This window comes from Mastomys coucha, unplaced genomic scaffold (genome assembly GCF_008632895.1).
Source record: "Mastomys coucha isolate ucsf_1 unplaced genomic scaffold, UCSF_Mcou_1 pScaffold13, whole genome shotgun sequence".
Classification (NCBI taxonomy): domain Eukaryota; kingdom Metazoa; phylum Chordata; class Mammalia; order Rodentia; family Muridae; genus Mastomys; species Mastomys coucha.
The window spans coordinates 63,316,344-63,341,963 of record NW_022196895.1 but is presented as its reverse complement, the minus strand read 5'-3'; the positions used below and the strand labels follow the sequence as shown (position 1 = coordinate 63,341,963).

The 25,620-nt window shown below is 44.4% G+C and overlaps 2 protein-coding genes and 1 long non-coding RNA gene across 3 annotated transcripts in view; 2 read left to right on the top strand and 1 right to left on the bottom strand.

Annotated features, from left to right (window-relative positions):
- Positions 1-21,849, top strand: part of Afg3l2 (AFG3 like matrix AAA peptidase subunit 2) — a 50,246-nt gene extending 28,397 nt beyond the window's left edge. The window contains exons 11-17 of the mRNA XM_031365930.1: positions 2,507-2,614; positions 2,710-2,835; positions 9,767-9,877; positions 11,761-11,876; positions 16,071-16,271; positions 18,628-18,822; positions 21,095-21,849. Of these exons, the coding sequence (XP_031221790.1) occupies positions 2,507-2,614; positions 2,710-2,835; positions 9,767-9,877; positions 11,761-11,876; positions 16,071-16,271; positions 18,628-18,822; positions 21,095-21,334 (1,097 nt within the window). The 3' untranslated portion in view covers positions 21,335-21,849. The remainder of the gene's footprint in view (positions 1-2,506; positions 2,615-2,709; positions 2,836-9,766; positions 9,878-11,760; positions 11,877-16,070; positions 16,272-18,627; positions 18,823-21,094) is intronic.
- Positions 21,850-23,825: 1,976 nt separating this feature from the next.
- The window catches only part of Tubb6 (tubulin beta 6 class V), a 12,474-nt gene continuing 10,679 nt past the window's right edge, over positions 23,826-25,620 (bottom strand). The window contains exon 4 of the mRNA XM_031365929.1: positions 23,826-25,299. Within this exon, the coding sequence (XP_031221789.1) occupies positions 24,233-25,299 (1,067 nt within the window). The 3' untranslated portion in view covers positions 23,826-24,232. The remainder of the gene's footprint in view (positions 25,300-25,620) is intronic.
- Positions 25,225-25,620, top strand: part of LOC116087299 — a 7,463-nt gene continuing 7,067 nt past the window's right edge. Inside the window, exon 1 of the long non-coding RNA XR_004117352.1 lies at positions 25,225-25,423. This is a non-coding gene — a long non-coding RNA (uncharacterized LOC116087299). The remainder of the gene's footprint in view (positions 25,424-25,620) is intronic.

Below are 25,620 nucleotides of genomic sequence, written 5' to 3'. Positions count from 1 at the left end.
ACTCTGTAGACCAGACTGGCCTCAAACTCAGAAATCCACTTGTCTCTGCCTCCCAAGTGCTGGGATTAAAGGCGTGTGCTACCACTGCCCAGCATAGAGTGTGTCTCTTAAGGGTAGTGTGGCTAACTGGAAATTGCAGCTCCTTGCCACTCTGTGTAGCTAGAGAGGATCAAGCCTAACTGTGCTGGTCCTGGGAAAGAAGCGGATTCAAAATTTGAAGTACAGCTTTAACCAATTGTGCACCACTTTCACCCTGTCTTTGAGGTAAAAAATCCTAAAAGCAGAGCTACCTGTATTCCTTAACCCAGAAAGTAGCAATCTTTCCATGCTGGGAAGCCTGTCTATAAATTAAGAATGTCATTTCTAGGGCTGCATCCTCCTTCTGGGATGTGTGTGGACGCTTGCCTCTATTTACAGAACAAAGGCAGAGTGCCGAGCATCGCACTGGCTTGGATGAGGAAGCCAGACACAGGATCAGTGTGTGTAGGTGGAGACCTTGCCTGTCTGCTAGCAGTCAGTTCACCTCCAAGCTCTTGAGTTCAAATCAGAGTGCCACGTTGGGGTACCACCCAGGCATGCTTTCAGTGCCTGTGTCCTGAGATGCAAGGTTGGAGGAAGCGTATCAACATTTGAAAACAGCTAATAAAACTGAGCCATTTCATGGTGGGAGAGACAGCTTAATGGTTAAGAGCATGTGCAGCTTTTACCAAGGGCCTCAGTTTTGTTTCCAGCAACCTGAGTTGTTTGACTTAGAACTTTCTACAACTTGGGCAGCTCACAAGTGCCTGTAACTCCAGCCTCAGCACTCTAAAGGTACTCCAACTTACATGTGGATACACACATGTAGTAAGAATAATAAAAGTCTGAAAATGAAAGAAGTATGCTGGACATAGGGGTGTAGCATTTGGGAGGCAGAGCTTAGAGGCTCATCACGTTTGGTCCACATAGTAAGTTCTAGGCCAGTCTGGAATAGAGTGGCCTCTGTGTATCTTTTTTTCTTTTACTTGTTTATTTATTGACTGATGGATTGATTGGCTAGCTGATTCACGACAGTGTGAACTCTTGTTATCACCACAATTCCTTAGCCAGTTTTTGACTAATCAAACTGGATTTCTTGTCCTGAATATTCTTTTTCCCCTTATTTATTTATTTGTTTGTTTGTTTGTTTGTTTATTCATTCATTCGTTCTTTCATTCTTCTTTCACTCATTCACTTTACATCCTGATTGTAGCTCCCCCTCTAGTCCCACCTACTCTATATATCTTTAAAAGGGGAAAATGGTTTAAAAATAAGAAAATTGATTCTAAGAACTGTGCCAAGTAGAGGAAAGTGCTAGAGAGAGAATGATTTGTGGGTGTTAGAATAGCTAGAGAGGAGCCATTCTAGTCTCTAAGGTGGCAGGTACCACAGTTGTATTCCCCGGGGCTCTGCAGAGGAGCAGAACTGGGGGAGGGGGACAGAGAGAACACACACGTATACGGATGGAGTTCATTAGAGTGAGTGACCTATAGGCTGTGGTCCAGCTAGCTCAGCAATGGTGTCTACCAGTGGAAAGTCCAAGAGTCCAGTAGTTGTTCAGTCCATGAGACTGGAGGTCTTGGCTGGTCTTCTGTATATGCCACAACCCTGAAGATAGGCTAATGCCAGTAAAGGAGGGACTTGCCATATAGACTACCAGGAGAAAGTATGGTCCAGATTAGAGGTGCATCTTCCATCTCAGAAAATCTGGATTAAACTGGGTCTTCACACTTCAAGTGATTTAATTAAGAATTGGGTTGTAGTTAGCTCCAGATGTAGTTCAGCTGACAACCAAGAATGGCCAGCTCAGCAGCTGACGACTGTTTACATTTCAAAATAGCTAGCAGAGGGCGTTTTCACTGTTCCAGCACAAGTCTGGGTATCTTTGTGATGGATGTCTACCATTCCTGACCTGATAATCATGCATTGTCTTTCATGCTGAAATGCCATATTGTACCTCATTTATAGGTAAACATGTGTTTTAGTAAAAAATAGGTATTTCTGAAAATAGAAATAAATATTGGCAAAAACTTTAATATGTGATTATTGTGTCTAAGAACAAGGTGACTAGTGAGAAAAATAATTCAAGTTTTTTGCTTAAAAAGTGCTAAATAAGAGTCTAGAGAGACAGCTCAGCAGTTCAGAGCACTGCCTGCTCTTCCAGAGGACCTGGGTTTCGTTCTCAGCAACCACATGACAGCTCAGCAGTTCAGAGCACTGACTGCTCTTCCAGAGGATCTGGGTTTCGTTCTCAGCACTCACATGACAGCTCACTACAATCTAACTCCAGTCCCAAGGGTCTGATGCCCTCTTCAGGCCTCCACATGCAGACGAAGCACACAGGAGATTTTAAAAAGTTCTTGGTGATAATAGTATGGCTTGGTGGTAAGGTATGGCTTATGGCTTGGTGATACCTTCCACTGCCAGCCAGTCTTGTTTTTGGTCCTACACTATTAATTCTGAATCTACACTTTCATTACTCCTTTAGGCTTCAACACAACCACCAATGTGGTCATCCTGGCTGGCACAAATCGACCAGACATCCTGGATCCAGCTCTGTTGAGACCCGGCCGCTTTGACAGGCAGATCTTTATTGGTGAGATGGTAGTCACTAAGTTCAGTTGATAACTTTTATGGTAGCAATGAGTCTCACTGTGACCTTTTTTTTCCCCTTAAAAATAATTTCTAAAGGACCCCCAGACATAAAAGGACGAGCCTCAATATTCAAAGTTCACCTTCGACCATTGAAGCTAGACAGTGCCTTGGAAAAAGATAAATTGGCCAGAAAACTGGCATCCTTAACTCCAGGGTTTTCAGGTGAGTGGACATTGCTGCTGCTCTCAAAGCATATTTCAGTCACTGACAAGGGCCAGGTCATGGTGGTTCCTTTCATTTGGGGCGCCCATCTCTTGTTTTTAGCCTTTTAATTATGGGAAACTTCAGATATGCACATAATTAGAAGATGCAGTAGATTGAACCCTGAGCACTTTACCAGCTTTGGGAATGAGCAGGTGGCAATTAACATCTAGGCAGTCTATGTTTGGATCCCATCCTCTGCTCCATCGTGGATTATGATCAGCTCCTGATAGATGTGGACATCACTTTATCCACACATCTTTTAGGATCTGCTCCCAAGTGTCTTTTAACAGTTATTGATGTAGACAGCATGCTGCAATGCTCCCCACTACCGTGTAAATGTGGGGTTTAGTGTATTAACACTGTAGTGTGGACATCACTATAACTTAACTTTGAAACATTGGATCACCCCAAGAGGAATCTGTCAGCAGCCCTTCCTTCCACCTCCAGCCTTGGACAACAAATTTATTTTCAGTCTTTGTAGGTTTTCTTATCTGGACATTTCATATAATTGGATTAAGCAATATGTTGCCTGGCTTATGCTTAGAATGCTATTTGAGAAAGGTCCAGGTGTCATTCATTTGTTTTGTGGTTCCTCACTATTTGATGTGTGGGCATGCCATGTCTCACCTGTTATTCATTTGATAGCATTTGAGTGGTTTCCACTTTGTGATTGGTATGAATAATACTCCTAAAAGTCACCTATAGATTTTTGTTCAAGTATATCCATTTCTCTTAGAGTTGCTTGGTTCCATGTTGAGTATGTATTTGGCTTTCTGAGGAAATATCAGGCTAATTTTCTTAAGTGGCTCTATCATTTTAAATTCTCACCAGTAGGATATGAATATTTGTCAATTTCTTACTTTTTTTTTTTCAGCCAGCAGCTGCTATTCTCTCTGGCTGGCTGGCTCTCTTCTGTCTTCTTCCCCCTCTCATTTTGAGACAAGATCTTACTACAAAACCTGGCTGCTATGCAAATAACTAAGTAGTCCAGGCTGGCCTTGAATTTGTAGTGGTCCTCTTGGCTCAGGCCTCTCCAGTGTTGACAATTGTCTGTAACTTCAGTCTCAGTAATCCAGTGTTCTCTTCTGGCCTTCATAGCCTCCAGGCACACATGGGGTGCATAGACATGTACGCAAACAAAACCGCCTATGCACATAAAAACAAATAAATAAAAATTTAAAATTACGTAACAATAAATCTTTAAAAAAAGAGAGAGAAAGAGCTGGGCGGTGGTGGCACATGCCTTTAATCCTAGCACTTAGGAGGCAGAGGCAGGTGGATTTCTGAGTTCGAGGCCAGCCTGGTCTACAGAGTGAGTTCCAGGACAGCCAAGGCTACACAAAGAAACTCTGTCTCGGAAAAAAAAAAAGAAAAGAAAAGAAAAGAAATCTACTATCGGTATACTATTGTTTGATATACTTACTTTGATCCTTTGGTTTATTCTGTTGTAGTTTTGCCAGTGAAGTGTTTCATGCTGACAAAATATAGTCGGATCTTGTTTTTTATTCTAATCAGCATGTGTGTGTGTCACTTTATTGATGAATTTAAGCCATTTATATTTATTGTAAAATACTAACTTAAATTTTTTATGATTGGTTGGAGTTTTGTTTATCATCACTGTTTGGATGGAATTAATGTCCTCCTAGCTCTTTAGTTCATCTGTCCTCTCCTGATTTTAATTTTTCTGTGCTCATATAATTGAGACTTTCTCCCTCTCTGTGAATAGTGTTTCTCTCAGTATCTTCTGTGGTACTTGTCTTGGTCATCAGAAACTGCATTACTTTATGCTCATCTTGAAATACCATTCCTTTAGTCGGTGATGTAACAATCTTGGTTTGTAGTTACTTAGTCATTTCTTCTGTGTTTTCTTGGTTTATCTCTGATGTTACTCCAATATGTTTGCCTTGAAAGACCTTCCACTTTTTTATTTGATTCATTAACTTTTTCCTTCCTAGAATGTATTTAATTATTTCAAAACCTTAGTTTCCTGGCTGAATTTTTCTTCCACACTGCTGATTTTCTCATCTATTTGCCTGACTTTACCTCTACATTGTTGACTTCCCTCTCCAGGACTTGGATTGAATTCGTTTGGTCATTTTTTTTGTTTGTTTGGTTTTTTTCGAGACAGGGTTTCTCTGTATAGCCCTGGCTGTCCTGGAACTCACTCTGTAGACCAGGCTGGCCTCGAACTCAGAAATCCACCTGCCTCTGCCTCCCAAGTGCTGGGATTAAAGGCATGCGCCACCACTGCCCAGCTCTTTTGGTCATTTTTATGATTAAGCTTTCCAACTTACTCTATGGCCTTTTCTCTCTTTCAGTGTCTTTGAGTCTGAGGAGGTTGGTCCTGTGGGAGATAGTTGGGTTGCTTGCTTCTTCATGTTTCCTGTGTTTCTGTTTGTAGTTAGTACCTGTGTTTTATGTTGTAGTCAGCACCTCTGCTTTTATTTGTGTGTCTCTTGTTTCTCTGTGTAACTCTGGCTGTTCTGGAACTCACTCTGTAGACCAGACTGTCCTGGAACTCAGATTCTCATGCCTCTGTCTCCCAAGTGCTGGGATTAAAGGTGTGTGCCACTACCACTGTGTCTTGAGTGTCTTATTGAGCAGCATTCACTTGGGTTGCTACTCAGAGAGGAAATAACAAACTTCAGTTAGAGTAGTAATTTCAAACCACACAAGAAAGACCATTCACGTCCACTCCTTTAACAACCAGTGGCCCTAAAACAGGAAATGGCAATTGTAATGTGGGCTCTACTATAAAAGTAAAAATTATCTAAGATAATTGCTAGGTGCAGTGGTGCACGCCTTTAATCCCAGCACTTGGGAGGCAGAGGTAGGCAGATTTCTGAGTTCGAGGTCAGACTGGTCTACAGAGTGAGTTCCAGGACAGCCAGGGCTACACAGAGAAACCCTGTCTCAAAAAACCAAAAGAAAGAAAGGAAAGAAGAAAGAAAATGGAATAAGAGAAAAGAGACAGGAAAAGGGAAAAAGTAGTATAGAAGCACGGTTAAATAAAAGGAGAGATAAGAGGAGTGAAGATGAGAGGAGGGGGAAAGAGATAGGGACAGTGGAAAATAATCATATTTTGGCCTTTTGACTAAGATCAAGTATAGAGAAAGTTCAAAAGCAAAATTAGGTAAATTTAAGAAGGGAAAGAAAAACAAAAGCTTTACCAACACACACACACACACACACACACACACACACACACACACACTGATTAAATCAAAACAATGTTACTAAAGAGGGACTAGAGAGATGGTTCTGCAATTTAGAAGTTTGGTTCCTAGCTTTCACATAGAGGCTCGCAAGCACCCCTAAGTCTATTCCAAAGTGTCTGTCTGGCCTCCTTGGGTACCCGGCACACATATGGTGCACAGGCATATATGCGGGCAAGCATTTATACACATTTTTTAAAAATTAAAATCTAAAAAATACTACTAAAAATAAAATAGAAAGAAAAAGGGACACTGTGGTGTCAAAACATAAGAGTAAAAGTTTAAGTATTGCTTAGTGAAGAAAAATGCACACAAAATTCCATAAAAGTATTAAGGTAAATGAAATATAAAAGTTTTTATTTGAGGCTGGTGAGATGGCTTAGTGGTTAAGAGCACCAACTGCTCTTCTGAAGATCCTGAGTTCAAATCCCAGCAACCACATGGTGGCTCACAAGCAACTGTAATGAGATCTGGTGCCCTCTTCTGGAGTGTCTGAAGACAGCTACAGTGTACTTACATGTAATAAATAAATAAATCTTTAAAAAAAAATGAAAAGAAAAGTTTTTCTTAAGAACAATAAACTGGAGATATAGCTTAGTCACCCTGGGTTTAGTCCCTGGCTCCACATGAAACAGTTTTGTGCGTGTGTTGGGGGGGGGGGGGGGGGGGGGGGGGGAGATTGGGAGTTCAGGATTATCCTGGGCTATATCAAGATAAACAGTAGCTGTTCTTTTTTATTTCTGTGTGCATATTTGAGGGGTAAGGGAGGCACGTGTGCTATGACCCACGTGTGGCAGTTAGAGTACAACACTTTCAAGTCACTTTCTCTTACTTTTACCTGTGTTCTGGGGCTTGAACTCAGGTCATCAGGATTGCACTGGAAGTACTTCACTAAGCGAGTTGATTGGTCCCCAATAGTGGGCAGTTCCATTTCAAGAAAAATAAAATTTGTAATCGTTTCTGAATCTGCAGAAATTGGTGTTAGTTATGTGCACTGGGAACAGGTTCAGTTGCTTGAATTTGTGGACTCTTTCAAGTGACTTTTTTTTCCAAGACAGGGTTTCTCTTTGTAGCACTGGCTGTCCTGGAACTCACTCTGTAGACCAGGCTGGCCTCGAACTCAGAAATCCACCTGCCTCTGCCTCCCAAGTGCTGGGATTAAAGGCGTGCGCCACCAGCTCACTGCCCAGCTCAAGTGACTTACTGTAGGTGTTGGGCATGTTTTAAGGAAGTGTAGATTTATGTGGCTTCCCTTTTTGTGTCCCTAGGGCCTCTGCTATCTGTGCTTAAGCTTTGCCAGCTGCTGGCTGTGTTGGTTCTACCCTACTTCACAGACCTCTGAACTACATCCACTGGGATTCTTGAGGGTCTAGCTGTAGGCTGGGGGCTTCTCAAGGGTATTGACGGTTGGGAAAGGAATCTGCACAGGCACGACACCTGTGTTCACATTTTCAAAGTCCCCTTCTGCTGGAGTGGTAGAGCTTACCTCCACAGCAGAGAGCAGCTGGTAAATGGCTCCAGGGCTTGATCTGCATGCTGACTGCAGCCCTGTTCTCAGACTCCAGGTATCCTCAGTAAGTTTTCTTCCTGCCGCCACCGAGGTGGGGCTGCTGCACTGTGCCCGCACTGTGCGCCCCTTTGTGTGATTGTCAGCTCCTAGTCCTCTTATTCACTACAGGTTCCTTCCAGATCTGTGGCTCACCCTGGGGCTAGTTATTGTTCTGTGTTCTCAGACCACTGGGAAAGCACAAATTTAAAAATTAGGTTCCTTCCAAGATGGCACTTGACTATTCCAAGTCATACGGAATAGGATTCCTCTCCTCTGTTGAAAGAGCCATTGTCTCGTCAAAACTTGCCACCAAAATAGATGCTTGTGAGGCATGTGCTTGTTCTGTGGGTAGCACTGCCCATCTCTTCACACTGTTCACCTTCCGGATGAGGCTTCTGCATCTGCCGCCTCAAAACTCCACAGCTGGAGCCGTGGTCTTCATGGCCTTGTTTCTCCCACGTCACCCTTCCATGCTCTGCAGCTCAGCTGGGATGTTGCAACCTTTGTGACTTTGTGAAGCTGTCTTTCTATCTTTTCAGTAAATCCCGTTTTTCTTACCCTGAGATTCTTCTCCTTCAGGGGCAGCCTCTGTGGGTCACCTCACCCAGAAGTACTAGACTGTTTAAAACTTCTTTATTTAGCACATGTTGTAGCTTACTTGTGTTAACATATACTTAATCTGAAAAATCCACATAAAGCTATTATTGGCAAAACAAGCATTTGACAAGCTTCATAATATCGAAATTTCGTTTGTTAGCCAGATTATTTTAATGTATGTTTATCTTATATGTTATATAAGCATGTTGTCTAACATTTCTGTAAGTTGTTTTCTCAGCAAAGATGGATAAAACTAAGAAAATTAATGAACATTTAAAAATATTGTCATTGGGCTGGAGAGAAAGCTCAGTAGTTAAGAGTACTGGCTATGGGCTGGAGAGATGGCTCAGAGCCCTAGTTGCTGTTCCAGAGGTCTTGAGTTCAGTTTCCAACAACCACGTGGTGGCTTACAACCATCTGTCCTGGGATCTGATGCCCTCTTCTGTCATGCAAGCACACAGGCAATAGTGTACTCATATTCATAAATTACATAAATAAATCTTAAAAAAATAAAAACAAAAAAACCCTGGCTGCCCTTCCAGAGGACTCAGGTTCTGTGCCTAGCCCCCACACAGCTAACAGCAATCTGTGACTCCAGGTCCTGGTGATTCAGTGCCCTTTCCTGATCTCTGTTGACACTGCATGCAGTTGGTGCACAGACATATATGTAGGCAAAACACTCAGATGCATAAATAAAAACTTAAAAATGCTCTCACAGTTTGCTATTACATGAACCAGATTATCTATTAAGGAAATAGTTTCTAAAGTTACCTGTTTACTACTGCTTCTCTCATTTTAGCTCACGGGGCCAAGATTATATAGGTTGTATTTAATACTAGAATAGTTTAGGGGGCTGGAGAGATGGCTCAGCAGGTAAGAGCACTGACTGTTCTTCCAGAGGTCCAGAGTTCAAATCCCAGCAACCACATGGTGGCTCACAACCACCCATAATGAAATCTGATACCGTCTTCTGTGTACTCATTTATAATAATAAATAAATCTTTAAAAAAAAAATAGAATAGTTTAGGGTTTTTTTTTGTTGTTGTTGTTTGTTTTTGTTTGCTTTTGTTCTTTCGGGACAGGGTTTCTCTGTGTAGCCCTGGCAGTCCTGGAACTCACTCTGTAGACCAGGCTGGCCTCGAACTCAGAAATCCGCCTGCCTCTGCCTCCCAAATGCTGGGATTAAAGGTGTGCGCCACCACCGCCAGGCTTAGTTTAGGGTTCTTAACGAACACTTTGAATTGTGAGATGGCTCAGTGGGTAAGAGCACTGATTGCTCTTCTAAAGGTCATGAGTTCAAATCCCAGCAACCACATGGTGGCTCACAACCACCCATAATGAGATCTGACGCCCTCTTCTGGTGTATCTGAAGACAACTACAGTGTACTTATAATAAATAAATAAAAAATAAAAATAAAAATAAAAAAAAAGAATTGTATTTCAGTTAAACTCCTTCTTGGTCTCCTAATGGGTAAGATCTGTGTGTGACTGGTCAGTTTGAGGATGATGTCGTGTGCTCATTTTGTAGGCGCTGATGTTGCCAATGTCTGCAATGAAGCCGCTTTGATTGCTGCAAGACACCTTTCAGATTCCATTAATGAGAAGCACTTTGAACAAGCGATTGAGCGAGTGATTGGAGGTAAGGCAGCTGAGTATAACTCCAGTCAAAAGGATGGTAGTAGTCAAGGTGATCGGTAGTATGTGACTGTAATCCCAGCCCTCAGAAGGTGAGAGGAGACTCTCAGATTTGAGCCCAGCCTAGGTTAAATGGTGATAACATGTCTCTTTTTTTAAAAACTCATAAGAGGAATTTCCAGTCCTTGATTTCTCTGTTTTGGCAAGAGCTACAAAAAAAGTATATCCATGTAGTATATCCATGTAGTGTATCCATGTAGTATATCCATGCAGTGTATCCATGCAGTGTATCCATGCAGTATATCCATGCAGTGTATCCATGCAGTATATCCATGCAGTATATCCAGGCAGTTATGTCCATGTAGTGTATCCATGTAGTGTATCCATGTAGTGTATCCATGCAGTGTATCCATGCAGTATATCCATGTAGTGTATCCATGCAGTATATCCATGCAGTATATCCAGGCAGTTATGTCCATGTAGTGTATCCAGGTAGTATATCCATGTAGTGTATCCATGCAGTATATCCAGGCAGTTATGTCCATGTAGTGTATCCAGGTAGTATATCCATGTAGCGTATCCAGGTAGTATATCCATGTAGCCTTGGGGCTTGCCATGCCATCTCTAGACTTGCCTCTTGCTTTCTTTTGTCTGAGCCCTTCCCCCTCTGAGAAGAGAGTTTGCCTCTTGACAGTGCTGCCTCTATGAACCAAAGTCTCATGCTTTGTAATAATGTGGCATACTAAGACAGGGAGGAAGCTTATGACGAACTATGAGGAGAGTGTTTGTAAATTCAGATAAGAAAGAAGGTTAGGAGTTATAGCATAATGGTGGGGTACCTGCTTAGCACACACACAGCTCTGGGTTCCGTCTCCAGTACCCCCAAAAAGAAATGCTTGAGGAGGGCTGGTGAGATGGCTCAGCGGGGGAGAGCATTGACTATTCTTTGGAAGGTCATGAGTTCAAATCCCAGCAACCACATGGTGGCTCACAACCACCCATAATGAGATCTGATGCCCTCTTCTGGTGTGTCTGAAGACAGCTACAGTGTACTTACATATAATAAATAAATAAATTAAAAAAAAAAAAAGAAATGCTTGAGGAAACAGAATTAACTCATCCTTTGTAACTTTTGATCCTGGTAGCTTGTGGAATACACTTGTCTTGGGTTGTATCATTGAGAGCATAGCTTTCTCCCCTCCCCCGCCACTTCAGATGAATTACTTTAAACAAAGCAGAACACTTGGGGTGATGATTTGCCCACCACAGAATGTGCACTATTAGGGTTTACAATTATAGATCATGATATAAAATGAAGCTTGGAGTCTCCCTCTCTGCAGGCTGGGAGAAACTCAAACTGTAGATCTTTGAGCTCTGTAGTTGGTATTGAACTCTTATATAGGGTCATTTCGACTGTGGATTGGAAACTGACCTTCCTAGAGTGTTTCTTAACAAACTCCTTCATCCCATAAACCATCTGGCTTGTGTGATGGCGAGTAGGATTTCAGGGCAGCAGACAGCAAGCGTCCTTGCTGTCCCAAGACTTGAAGGTTCTATATAACAAAACCCAGGAGAAGACTCTTGCGTACTTCTGTCTTTCCTAAGAGTTTCATGTTTCACGTGACCTAAATGCAGAATTATATTTACATTTCTGTTGATTTTCCCAAAAAAGGTATGTGGCTGAAGAGCGAGCCTGGAGCAGAGATGAGAAATACATTTTTGTTGCAGTTGGATATATTTTAGACTTTGCCCCAGTCTGATTTCAGACATGAATTTAGGCAGCCTAGTTGTTATGTCTTGGGTAAGGAGGTGTATAGTACTGTGTCACTATTTTTTAATGTCATTTAATGTCACTAAAACAGTGGTTTGGGGTTTTGTTATTGTTAGGCTTGGAGAAAAAAACCCAAGTTCTGCAGCCTGAGGAGAAGAAGACTGTGGCTTACCACGAAGCAGGCCACGCGGTCGCCGGCTGGTATCTGGAGCATGCAGACCCACTCTTAAAGGTGCCGCAGCGCGTACTCAGTAGGCGAGCCGGCTTAGTATAGATGCAGTGACTGAAAAGGAGTGCACTCACTCAAGAAATAACAAACAATATAGCTTTGGAGGGATGTAGCAGAAAGTAATGAGGGTTGAAGGAGGTTCTTACCCCTCCTGCAGACACCGCATACATTTAGACAGCACACTTTCTGTTTGCCATCCTGGAGATTACACCTAGGGCCTCATTCATGCTGGATAAGTGCTCTACCACTAAGCTATACCTCTAGCCTTTTTTAAATTTTATCTTATTTTTGAAGTATATGTAGTGCAAATGTGTGTTTGTGTCCAGGTGTGTGCTCACATCTGTACACTTGAATGTAGAGGCCAAAGGTCAGTGTTGAGTATCTTTCTTTACTGCTCTCTACTTTACTTTTATTACCATTATCAACATTATCAACATAGTCTCTCATTCACCTGGAGCTCACTGATTCAGCCAGACTAGCTGGCAGCCAGCCCCAGGGATCCTCCTGTCTCTGCCTTCTGAGTGCTAGGATTATAGGCACATAACATTAGGTAGGTGCTGGGGATCTGAATTCAGTCCTAATGCTTGCACAGCAATCACTTTACTGACTGCCCCACCCCACACCCTCTCCTTTTGATTTTGAGATGGAGTCTCACTAAGCTTCCCAGGATGTGCTTGAACTCACTCTGTAGCTAAGGCAGGCCTTGAATTTTCACTCTCCTGTTTGAGCCTCTCGAGGATCTTAGAGTGAGGCCTGTGCTGCTATGCCTGGTGCAGAAAGCCACAGGCAGAAAGTAGCCAGAGGCAGAGTAGAGCCGGGAGAGAGCTGACCTATAGTAAGCAGCTTTGGCAGTGGCTTGAGGGGCTTCTGTAATTATACCACAGTGGTTAAAGGTATGAGGTGGCTGAGAAGAGAGTTCAGAATTCCAAAAATACTGGAAATTTAACAGAAAAATTTTAGAAACAAGAAGTAGTGCAGAGTTGAAACCCAGATAGATCTGAGTAGGAACTGGACGTATCTGGCTGTCTGATAGAACTGTGTGTGGAATGGGGAATCTACAAATACCATGGCCAGAACACAAGCAGAGGCTAGTGAGGTCTCCTGTCGGAAACTTTCAGCTGCCCTGTGATTGTCAGAAGATGGCTGCTGGGGTCAGCTGGAAGAGGAGTCGCAGAGGGGGTAACATTCACATACACATAAAATACCTGAGGAATCCACAGAAAAGCCACTAGAATTAATGGGTTAAGAGATGTGCAGAATCCAGGGCTAATAAACGAAGATCTGTGGTATCTTTGTATTTGCTAATGGATAATTGGAAATAAATTTTTGTTTAAGTTCTTTAGGAAAATGGCAAGGTTTAGCCAGGTGTAGTAGCTCACACCTTTAATCCCACCATGCTCATATAGAGGCAGGTGTCTCTATTAATTTGAGGTTAACCTGATCTACATAGCAAGTTCTAGGTCAACTACAGCTGCATAGTAAAACCCTATCTCAAAAAAAAAAAGGAAAAAAAAATGTCAATTGCATTTTCTTTTTTTTTTTTTTTTTTTTGCTTTATTTTATTTATGTATATGAGTACACTGTAGTTGTACAGATGGCTGTGAGCCATCATGTGTGTGGCTGCTGGGAATTCACTGTAGCTGCCTTCAGACACCACCAGAAGAGGACATCCGATCTCATTATGGGTGGTTGTGAGCCACCATGTGGTTGCTTGGATCTGAACTCAGGACCTTTGGAAGAGCAGTCAGTGCTCTTACCCACTGAGCCATCTCACCAGCCCCTCAATTGCATTTTCAATAGATTCTCAACACATAAAAAAATATAAATTTAAGAAAATATCATAGGGCTTATACATTGAATTAAGGTATAAATAAAAGTGCATTTTGTTTATAGAATCATATGCTGTTTCTTGCCAAGCTGCCGTGTAGCCTCATTGCAGTCTCTGTTAGGATTGCAGCATTCCTTTGCAGAACGTAGGGCCTCACACATGCTAGACACACACTCCAAACCCCAGCCACACTCAGCCCAAGTAGGCTTCTTTATTGTGAAGCTGAATTAAGGTTTTTCTGGAGATCTGCTAGAACAGTGGAAACAGCTAGGTGAGAGGATGACATTGCCCACCTTTCAGACCACACAGTGGTGCAGTAAAGCCTGTGGCACTGGGGAGGGGATAGGTGAGGTCACCTGGCAGCAGAGGTCACATTCCTGACAATTCTCAAGGTGGGAATTGGGAGTGGTGGTGGTGCATACCTCTAGTATGCACTTGGGGGCTGAAGCAGGAAAATCGCCAGGGGGTATAAGGTCATCAACTTTTGAGGTCAGTCTGGCCTTTTGAGACTATCTTCATAAAGTCAGAAGAGGGGGACAGGGAGGGAGAGATGGAAGAGAGGATTGTCTTCTTAACATGTGATTCTGATAACTCTGGGTTCATGTGTAAAATAAACATTAACCTTTGCATCATATGCCAGAAAATAAATAGATTAGAAAAACTAAAATGTAAAATGATAAAACTTCTCACAGTATATGTAGACATTTTCTTGGAACACAAAAATTATTAACTGAAAAAAGAACACCCAGGAATATACAGGATGGCTCAGTGGGTGCTTGCCACCAAACCTGACAGTTGGAGTTCAATATCAGGAGCTACGTGATGGGGAATAAGAGAACATATTCTTATATGCACACAGCAACACACATGGGATCAATCAATAAGTAGATGAAAAGGGAGAGATAAATGGGACCTCTTTGAAATTTATAATAGTTATTGAGGTCCTGGCATGGTATCACATGCTTATAATTTCAGCATTTGAGAGGCAGAGACAATATTTATGGCCGGTCTGGGCTACATAAAGAAACCAGCATGTAGGTTGTGGTGGCACACGCTGGTAGGATTTGCTGAAGGAGCCAGAGCCAGGAGGATCACGAGTACGCAGGCCAGGCAGTGGTGGCACACACCATTAATCCCAGCACTTGGGAGGCAGAGGCAGGTGGATTTTTGAGTTCGAGGCCAGCCTGGTCTACAGAGTGAGTTCTAGGACAACCAGGGCTACACAGAGAAACCCTGTCTCGAAAAACTAAAAAAAAAAAGAACTGACATCAAGCCAAGAAACTGCAAAGGAATCCTTACTTGATACAGAGCCACTTACAGTGTGTGCACTGCTGGCACTGCAGTCGGGGCTGCAGTGGCTGGCTTCTAAGTGATCAAATGACCCTCACCCAAGACTGGTGAGAATGGATTCCACACAAGAACTTTTCCTGCTGAATTTATAGTGTCAGTAAGCTGGAAACAATCTGTCCATCGAAAGTGACCTGGAACTAGAAGCTGTGTTTGTGCGTGCGTGCGTGCGTGCGTGCGTGCGTGCGTGCGTGTGTGTGGTAGTGGGGGCCACTGATGCTTGTCATCACAGCACTTTGGAGGCTGGAGCAGTATGATTAATGTGCCATGAGTTCAAGGTCAGCTTGGGGAAGTGTAAGACTTTGTCTCAAAAAAACAAAGGATACCTGATGTGTTTATCAGTGGCATGCTATAAAGCCGTAAAAATGAATAAGCAGGCTGTTAGTATAAACAACAAAATGGATGAATCTCACAAACAGGGACTGGAACCAGACCCAAAATACACTTTGTGCCATGGTACTGACATGCCATTCTAGAAAGCGCGGACTTGTCTGTAAGTGTACATGTGCTTGCTTGGGGCTCTGCGGCAGCTAGAAGGTATAGTGGCCCCCAATTTATGTATTAGTTGTGGTTGGAAGTTGTTTATAAAACTCTTGTTTTATATTTAGAGAACTTTATATAGAGAACTTTCTATAGAGAACTCCTACTTCAATACAGTTAATTTCTAAAGAGAACAGAACTCATCTAGTTTCATAAAAGTGATCTGGAAGGACAGTGACAGTTCTTGAGCATCTTGGCCCCTTTGTTCTCTGAGACACAAGTGGTTGTACAGGAGTTGAGTCAGTGCTGTGGTCTGCCAGAGGAGACCCCAGCCAGCAGTCATCAAGACTCCTGTACTCCTCTACATAGGGCAGAAAATGCTTTCTGAAACTCAGGTCAGGTAGTTGATCCCCTGGTCATTGCTAGGTCCGTGGCAGTGCCATGGGTGTGCAGCCCAGCGCTCTGCTGCCCTTTCCTCAGTGAGTGTGCTTGCAGACACTCTGCTCGGGACCGCATTGGCAGTGTGTGCTTGTGCTCACCAGGTGTCCATCATCCCCCGGGGGAAGGGGCTGGGCTATGCTCAGTATCTGCCCAAGGAGCAGTATCTGTACACCAAGGAGCAGCTGCTGGACAGGATGTGCATGACTCTGGGGGGCCGTGTCTCTGAGGAGATCTTCTTTGGAAGGATTACAACCGGTGCCCAGGACGACTTGAGGAAGGTTACCCAGAGTGCCTATGCCCAGGTGAGTCTGTGGAGCTGGGCTTCTGCCTCCCTTTCTTACCTGCCTACCTGGAATTAGCCTTTGTGGATTACTGAAATAACACAGTGTTTCACTGGGTTAGGTTTCTGCAGCAGAGCTTCTTTCTTAAATCCACTGTCAGAGCTGGAGACATGACTCAGCTGTTAATAAGTAGTTTGTACTAGTTTACAGAGGACCCTAGCTTTTGTTTCAGAACTCATGTTGGGCAGCTTACAACTGCCCATAATTCCAGGTCAGATCTGACCTCTTTGGCCTCTAAGGGGCATCTGAACTCATGGGTAAAGACACATGCAAATACACACATAGAACTAAAATCCACTTTAATAACTTACGGAAGAAAAAATTATGCCATAGTCCTCAAAGATTTCCCTTAGGATCCTGCATGTAATGCTTATAGGTAGTTTAAAATTTATTTTTCAGAATGTTTATTTTTTGAGCTAGGATCTTAAGCAGCTCAGGCTAGTTCTCACTTGCTAAGTAGCTGAAGGTAACCTTGAATTGTCAGGGTTTCAGCATGTGCTGCGAGGCCCAGCTGTAAAGAGATATTTGAGTGTCTTGGCTGTGTGTGTGCATACATACCGCATGTGTGCCTAGTGCCCTTGGAGGTCAGGAGAGGGCGTTAGACTTCCTAGAACTGGTGTGTCAGATGATTGTGAGGTGCTGCATGGATGCTGGGAACTAAACCCTGCTCCTCTAAAAGCCCTGAAGTTTAATTTTTTTTTTTTTTCGAGACAGAGTTTCTCTGTAAAGCCCTGGCTGTCCTGGAACTCACTCTAGACCAGGCTGGCCTCAAACTCAGAAATCTGCCTGCCTCTGCCTCCCAAGTGCTGGGACTAAAGGCGTGCGCCACCACCGCTTGGCTCTGAAGTTTAATTTTGAAGTTCCGTGTCCTCACAGCAGTTTGACAGCTGAACTCAGGGTCTTCCCGCACCTGTCCCTTGTCATTGCCCAGGCAGCAGCCTCTCTCCTGACTGGAACTGTCCCTGTTTTCTTCAGCTTGTACCACAGGTCTCACAGCCCAGCAGTACGCTGTTCTCTTTGGAACTGCTCTCCACTGATGCAGCTCTTTGCCTGTCCTCCGTGTCTTCTTTAAAAGTAATATTTTCGCCAGGCAGTGGTGGCGCATGCCTTTAATCCCAGCACTTGGGAGGCAGAGGCAGGCAGATTTATGAGACCAGCCTGGTCTACAAAGTGAGTTCCAGGACAGCCAGGGCTACACAGAAAAACCCTGTCTCAAAAAAAAAAAAAAAGAAAAGAAAAGAAAAGAAAAAGAAAAAAAAAGAAAGTAATATTTTCGTTTTTTTTTTAAGATTTATTTATTATTATAATTAAGTATACTGTAGCTGTCTTCAGACACACCAGAAGAGGGCATCTGATCTCATTATGAATGGTTGTGAGCCACCATGTGTTTGCTGGGATTTGAACTCAGGACCTTTGGAAGACCAGTCAGTGCTCTTACCCGCTGAGCCATCTCTCCAGCCCCGAAAGTAATATTTTCTAACTAGGTTTTTTTGTTACATTTCTCCCCTAAGATATTATCGCTTATTATTTATTCTTATTTCTTTCTAATCTCTTTAAAAAGTATTTTTTTCTCCTGTGTGTATTTTTTCCTGCCTTCTAGCACGCCCTGAGCCTTGTGTTTGATTCATGGATTCCTAGCTGCAGACCTGCCTTTCCCTCCTGCTTTTCTTCTTTGGAAACATTATTGTGCATCTTATTTCTTTTTCACACAGTAACTTCCCAAGGCATCCACCCGTTGTCCATTCTGATCTCAGGAGTGGGAAGGGCTGGGATGTGGTGGAGTAGGAAGCCTATGCTTGCCCTCACTCTGGGAACTGAACCTGGGTTCTCTGGAAGAACATGCAGTATTCTTAACCATTGAGCCGTCTCCAGCCCTGGTCCTTGTCTTTTCAAGTCATTTTGGATTTTACATCCAGAGGCTTCTCCCCTACTCAGTGCTGTCTAGTTTGGGAGCCTCACCTGAATCCCAGTACATCAGCCTCTTCATGTTGTCCCTCAGCTCCATGGACACAGTTTGAGAAAAATACAGATGCCATCCTGTGCCCATGTTCTCAGGTTGCGGCTGTGTTCACAGGGAGAATTTGTTGGCAGTTTGCTCTCACATCAAGAGCTTCTAGCTTGTGGACTTCCCTCCACAAGTAGACTAGCCTGCAGGCTTGAGAGCTGATGGAGTTTACCCACTGTTTCCTGAACGTACTACCAGATGAACTTAAGGCATACTGCTACTCCTCCCCCATCTACAGAGTTCACTCCACCAGCCCCTGGTGTAAGTCTTTAAGGTCCTCTGTCTAACCTATTAGTCCTGGATCCTTTTCAGATTGTTCAGTTTGGCATGAACGAGAAAGTGGGGCAGATCTCCTTTGACCTCCCACGACAGGGAGACATGGTGTTAGAGAAGCCTTACAGTGAGGCCACTGCAAGGATGATAGACGACGAAGTGAGGATACTCATCAGCGAGGCCTATAAAAGAACTGTGGCTCTTCTCACAGAGAAAAAGGCTGACGTGGAGAAGGTAGGTGCCAGCATATGGATGAGCCTCTGCACATTGCTCTGTGTGTGTGGACACGAATGTCGGTCAAATGATAATTATGTGGATTTGGGAGTTGGTCCTCTCCTTCCACCTTTTGTACGTTTTAGGAGTTTAATTGAGGTCATCATGGTTGCTCAGCTAGTGTTGTTACCTACTGAGCCTTCTTGCCAGCTTTGTTTATTTTATTTTATTCTATTTTTAGATTTATTTATTTGTTTTATATGTAAGTACACCGTAGTTGTCTTCAGACACCCCAGAAGAGGGCGTCAGATCTCATTACAGATGGTTGTGAGCCACCATGTGGTTACTGGGATTTGAACTCAGGACCTCTGGAAGAGCAGCAGTCAGTGCTCTTACCTGCTGACCTATCTCTCCAGCCCACCTTGTTTATTTTTTGAGACAGGATTTTGCTGTGTAGACCAGGCTGGCACAGATAATGTGGTTCCCCTCCCTCTGCCTCCTAAGTACTGGAATTATAGGGGTGAGTCACCCCTTTTGGTGTCCTGCAGATGGTTTGGTCCCTTCCTTCCATCTGCTTGCTGTGCTCCTTCACTCTGAGGCTGAATATCTTCTCCGTGCCTTCGGGAACAGAAGCAGGAACTGTGGTGGTTCTCTTTTTAGGTAAGGAGAAGCTGTCAACAACTGCTTCAGGCCAGCCTCTTCCCAGGGAGCTTTGACAGAATACCTGTGAAGCAAGTAGTTAAAAATGAGAAGCTGGGGACTGGAGAGATAGCTCAGAGGTTAAGAGTACTGCCTGCTCTTCCAGAGGTCCTGAGTTCAATTCCCAGCAACCACATGGTGGCTCTCAACTATCTGTAATGGGATCTGATGCCCTCTTCTGGGGTGTCTGAAGACAGCTACAGAGTACTTTTATATATAAAATAAATAAATAATTCTTTAAAAAAAAATGAGAATGGCAGAATCGAGATCACTGTCTCGGGTGGAGGTGAGTGGAAGGAGGGGACTACACTTACCACACCCCTACCTAGATACATGTGCTTACAGTGTGTAGCAAAAAAAAAGTTTGGTGGGAAAAAGATATGTTTATATCCTGAAACACTGGATTTTAGAAGTACTTTCTGACCCAACAGAGAGAAGGAAGCAAATGAAGAAAGTTGAGCCAGCCAGGGAGTAGTGTACTTGGAGGGGAGGGGCTGTGGCCTTCTCAAGGCCTCACCTGTGGAGGAAGGACTCGGCAGGTTGTCTGAGGTTCTTCAAGATAAGGGGAACTAGCTAACACAGTACCAGCTAAGCCTGCAGCTTCCTAGGTACCTAGAGTCATTATCCCCACTTTACAGAGACAAACAACAGAGAGGGGCCATGTGATGGCTAAAGGACACAAAGTCAGTGAGTGGCAGAAGTGGCTTTCTGACCCAGCTGCAGAGCCTTTGCAAATCACTTCAGCCTGTGCTGTGTCCACTATAGCTGTGGGTAGTTAACTGGAACGTGACCAGTCTGAGAGGTGCCGTGAGTGTGCTTAGTTTATGTGACCAGACATCCCACTAAGGAACAGTGGTTACCCATGACTGTATGTGTATAAACAGGTGAGAATCAGAGGCAGCCTTAGGAGGAGTCCTAAAGCTTTCATTTCCCCTGGACTCCATGTAAAAATAATAAAGAGAAATGCATTCAGTTTGGTCTTATATAAAGGTTCCAGGTGAGGAACAGCCCCAAGGTGATGGCCTTCTCAGTGGCACACAGTCTACTCTTCCTCCTAAGAGCAAGCATAGCGTGTGTTACATGCCCGTACTGTACTTATTTTCATACAAGTATGTGCATTCTGTATTACAGCTATGTAATCCTTAATTGTATACATGTGCCAAAATGCACTTCTTACTCTAAAGTCACGTGCCCTTATCTTACTGTAAAGTCACGTGCCCTTATCTTACTGTAAAGTCACGTGCCCTTATCTTACTGTAAAGTCACGTGCCCTTATCTTACTGTAAAGTCACGTGCCCTTATCTTGAGATGTGTTCTATTATCCTAGGTTCTCTTTTATCTTTTTATTTTATTCTTTAATATATTTTTCTGATGTGTATGAGTGTTTGCCTGAATGTATGTACGAGCACAGTACGCATGTCTGGTGCTCTCAGTGACCAGAAGTGGGAGTTCGACGTCTTGGACCTAGAGTTAGGAGATGGCGGTTTGCCGGGAACTGAGCTCAGGTCGGCTGCAGCAGCAAGTGCTCTAGTCATCTGTCTAACTTCTGAGTAGATTTTGCTAAGTAACTTAGTGGAAACTGCTTGTATTTCAGGTTGCTCTCTTACTGCTAGAAAAAGAAGTCCTAGACAAGAACGACATGGTCAAACTTCTGGGCCCCAGGCCATTTACAGAAAAGTCCACATATGAAGAGTTTGTGGAAGGCACCGGCAGCTTAGATGAGGACACTTCTCTTCCTGAAGGCCTTCAGGATTGGAACAAGGAGCGGGAGAAGGAGGAGAAGGAGAAGGAGAAGGAGAAGGAGGAGCCCCTGAATGAGAAGGTGGTCAGCTAGGCCCCGGAGCTGGAGGCCCCTTTTCTTTGTCCTCCCAGGGCTTCAGTCTGCAATTGGAGCAGCAGCTGTCAGAACAAGAGCCATGATGCAGAGCCAGCTACTGAGTCAGCCAGGCCGTGAGGACGGCCTCCACTGCAGCTGCCCGGGGATCGGAAGGAAGGAGACTTCCTTAGCCTTGCCTCAGGAACAGGGCTGAACAGGAGAGACAGCACCACCTGCTAAGGCCTGTCCCGTGGAATCCTGTCCCGTGGGAGAAGGCTCTTTTCCCATCATCCTCTTCATTTCTCCTGTGACATCTCTGCAGATGTGCTGTAAAATTCAGTTGGAGTCCTGATAAGAATATTTTGATTCAACCAAATATTTTCAAATTTGAATTCAGATCACTTGTTGCTGTTTTAATGGAATGGTTTTCTATAGAGAACTGTAACATATTTAAAAACATGAATGTATTATGTAAATATGGATTCTTTACATCAGAAATAAAAGGTGGACATTGTACTTTTTTCCTGAGCATATAAAGGGTTGCCATGCTGTGCTTATGTTTAGAACACATAATGGCAAGAAATTGAGTGTTCTCTGTCTTGGAGATGGATTCCTCAAAATCTCACCTTGTTGGTCTCATCGGCTCCCACAGAAACCCGCAGCCTTCCAGATTCATGTCCCGGATCAGTACTGTTGGATCCAGGAGCCAGCCATTGGGAACAGCGGTGGTCACTGCATCAGCTAGGTTCCCCTGAGCTGCTCATGGCTAGGTGGACATTGTGCCATCTAGACTACGCTGCCCTGAACCAGCTGAGTTCAGAGAGGGGATGGAGGATCAGGGTCCCATGTGGTACTGGGGTATGCATGGAAACTGTTGCTCTTGTCAGTAACCAGGAGAGGGTTGTAGAGATTGCACAGTGAAGACTCTCTCATCTTCAAATGCCATTGTTTGAGCTGCGAGGTACTAGCTAATTTTGGTTTTTTAAAAATCAGGTTTACTGTGTAGACCAGGCTGGCCTAAAAGTTACTATGCACTGAACTTACAGCAATCCCCCTGCTTTGGCTTTTTTGTTTTTAAAGATTGATTCATTTTTATCTTTTATAGTGCCTGAATTTATGTCTGTACTACATCCATGCCTGTTGGCTGAGGATAGAAGAAAGTATTAGATCTCCTAAGACCACAAGTAAGCTCACAGTTGTGAGCTGTCCTGGGTGCAGATAATGGACCCTGGGTCCTATGAAGAACAGCCAGTGTTCTTTGTTTATTTTTTTTATTTTTTTTTAGATTTATTTATTATATGTAGCTGTCTTCAGACACCCCAGAAGAGGGCATCAGATCTCATTACAGATGGTTGTGAGCCACCATATGGTTGCTGGGATTTGAACTCAGGACCTTCGGAAGAGCAGTCAATGCTCTTAACCACTGAGCCATCTCTCCAGCCCCACAGCCAGTGTTCTTAATGTCTCTCCAGCTTTTAGCATTTTTAAGTGGCATGTGCTTGCAAGTGAAGGGACCCATCTCAGCCAGAAAGTACATCAGATCCCCTGGAGGATGCTGGGGTTTGCAAGAGCCATGTTTCCAACTCCCAGCTTTGTTTTTGAGTACTGGGATTATAGAGTGAGCCAACATGCCTGGCCATTTTACTTTATCTGCATCCTATAAAAACATTCCAGCCCACCTAGTGAATTGTTGACATAGGGACAATGTCCTTTAAGCATATAAAATACAGTGGCATGACTAGGGTTGTCTTCCAGTGGAGGTAGGAGCTATTCTTTGTGTACACTCCAGCCGGAGCCACTTTGCAGTGGACCAGAGATACATGCATCTAGGTACCCCAGCTCTCACCAGCACCTCTGCTCTGCCTGTCCTCTGCAGAAGGACCACACTATACCTCATTTTCTCCCCACTTGATGCTTTTGGGAGGTTGTTCGATAGGGAATTGTCTTGAGGCTGTAAGGCCTACTTGGCCACGTGGGTATTTAGTGGTAGATGAACTGTTTGTTATCAGACTCTGTCCTTGACAGAGAATTAGTAATACAATTTGAGCCTCTCTCCAGTGTAAGGCAACCAGAGACCAGGTCCCTTCTAGAATAATGGAAGAAACATCCTTCAGTGGCTGAGTAGCTACTTAGCTTGCCTGAAGGAACTCTTAGAGCTGAGACATTTAAGTGTCCAAGGACTCTCACAGTAGTAGAGGTGCCAGCAGATGCCAGGTAAAGCCTAGAGGCAAGAGAGAAAGGTGTTTCTCTTGTACTGGGAAAATGGCAAAGTTTGCACGTGTGGGGGATGACATTGGTACCCACCTCACCCCTTCCCTCTCCTGCACAGGGTGTACCCGTATGGCCAGGTTTAGCTGTATGGTAGCAGTTGAAGCCTGACCCACAGTAGGCCCCACTCCAAACTGCCATTTCCAGGACAGATGTGATGTTCCAGTATCTCACAAAGTAGGTATCTGAAAACTGAGACCTATGGATCACAGTGCTTCTATGAAGTTCAAGAGACCAATGAGCAGGTTTAGCATTTTATTATGAATGGATTGTCATAAAGTTCCATAATGTGTATTCAGTTAAGGCAACACTGTGGCTTTAGTTTTTATCACCAAGGATAAAAACCAAATCTCTATTCTAACTCCCCTGCTAACTCTGATTGGGGTGGGAAGGGGGCTTAATAAAAGGTGGTCACTTTCTTTAGCCCTGTATAGCCCCCTACTTTGCTTTCAGTGTTCCTCTAGAAAATCTCCCTGGTCTGCTGGGACTACCAATTCTCTGGTAAAGGAAAGTTCTCTGTTCCAGGTAACACGGGGAACAGTGTGGTGCATTTGGCTCAAGAGGGGCCTGTGACATGCTTAGACCAGGGCACCATTCCCACACCATCAGGGCTAAGAGCAGATGTGCACTGTAGCATGTTAGGGCTCCCTATTCGTTGATCTCTTCTTCATCGTCATCTTCAAAAGCCTCTTCCCCATCATTGACCGTGGCATCCTGGTACTGCTGGTACTCGGACACCAGGTCATTCATGTTACTCTCGGCCTCGGTGAACTCCATCTCATCCATGCCCTCGCCGGTGAACCAGTGTAGGAAGGCCTTGCGGCGGAACATGGCCGAGAACTGCTCCGAGATGCGCTTGAACAGCTCCTGGATGGCAGTGCTGTTGCCAATGAAGGTAGAGGCCATCTTCAGGCCCCGTGGTGCGATGTCACACACGGCCACCTTGACGTTGTTGGGGATCCACTCCACAAAGTAGCTGCTGTTCTTGTTCTGGATGGCCAGCATCTGCTCATCCACCTCCTTCATGGACATGAGGCCCCGGAAGACGGTGGCGACGGTCAGGTAGCGGCCATGGCGTGGGTCACAGGCAGCCATCATATTCTTGGCATCAAACATCTGCTGTGTGAGCTCAGGCACTGTCAGGGCACGGTACTGCTGACTGCCCCGGGCTGTGAGGGGAGCGAAGCCGGGCATGAAAAAATGCAGGCGCGGGAAGGGCACCATGTTCACAGCCAGCTTGCGCAGGTCAGCATTGAGTTGGCCAGGGAAACGCAGTGATGTGGTGACCCCGCTCATGGTGGCAGATACCAAGTGGTTGAGGTCCCCGTAAGTGGGTGTGGTCAGCTTGAGCGTGCGGAAGCAGATGTCATAGAGGGCCTCGTTGTCGATGCAGTAGGTCTCATCCGTGTTCTCCACCAGCTGGTGCACCGACAGTGTGGCATTGTAGGGCTCCACCACGGTGTCTGAGACCTTGGGTGACGGCATGACGCTGAAGGTGTTCATGATGCGGTCCGGGTACTCCTCTCGGATCTTGCTGATGAGCAGTGTGCCCATGCCAGAGCCCGTGCCACCGCCCAGCGAGTGCGTGAGCTGGAAGCCCTGCAGACAGTCGCAGTGCTCACACTCCTTGCGCACCACATCCAGCACCGAGTCCACCAGCTCCGCACCCTCCGTGTAGTGGCCCTTGGCCCAGTTGTTCCCGGCACCCGTCTGTCCTGCAAAGCAGCAAGATCCAAAGAGGATATCAGTGACCTGCTTTCTCCAATCAATATTTTTTTCAGTGAAAGAGACTAGAGCAAAGGAACAGGAACCAGGCTGTGACAGGTATCATCAGGACAGGTGAGCAGGTGCCTCTTTAGACAGGCCAACTATGTATCCAGGGGCCAGGGGCCTGCTTACTGAAAGAGTACACTTAATACACTTGAGACCCTGATTCATCTCGAATCAACCCTAGGACATTATATATAATTTTTTTTTTCGAGACAGGGTTTCTCTGTATATCCCTGGCTGTCCTGGAACTCACTCTGTAGACCAGG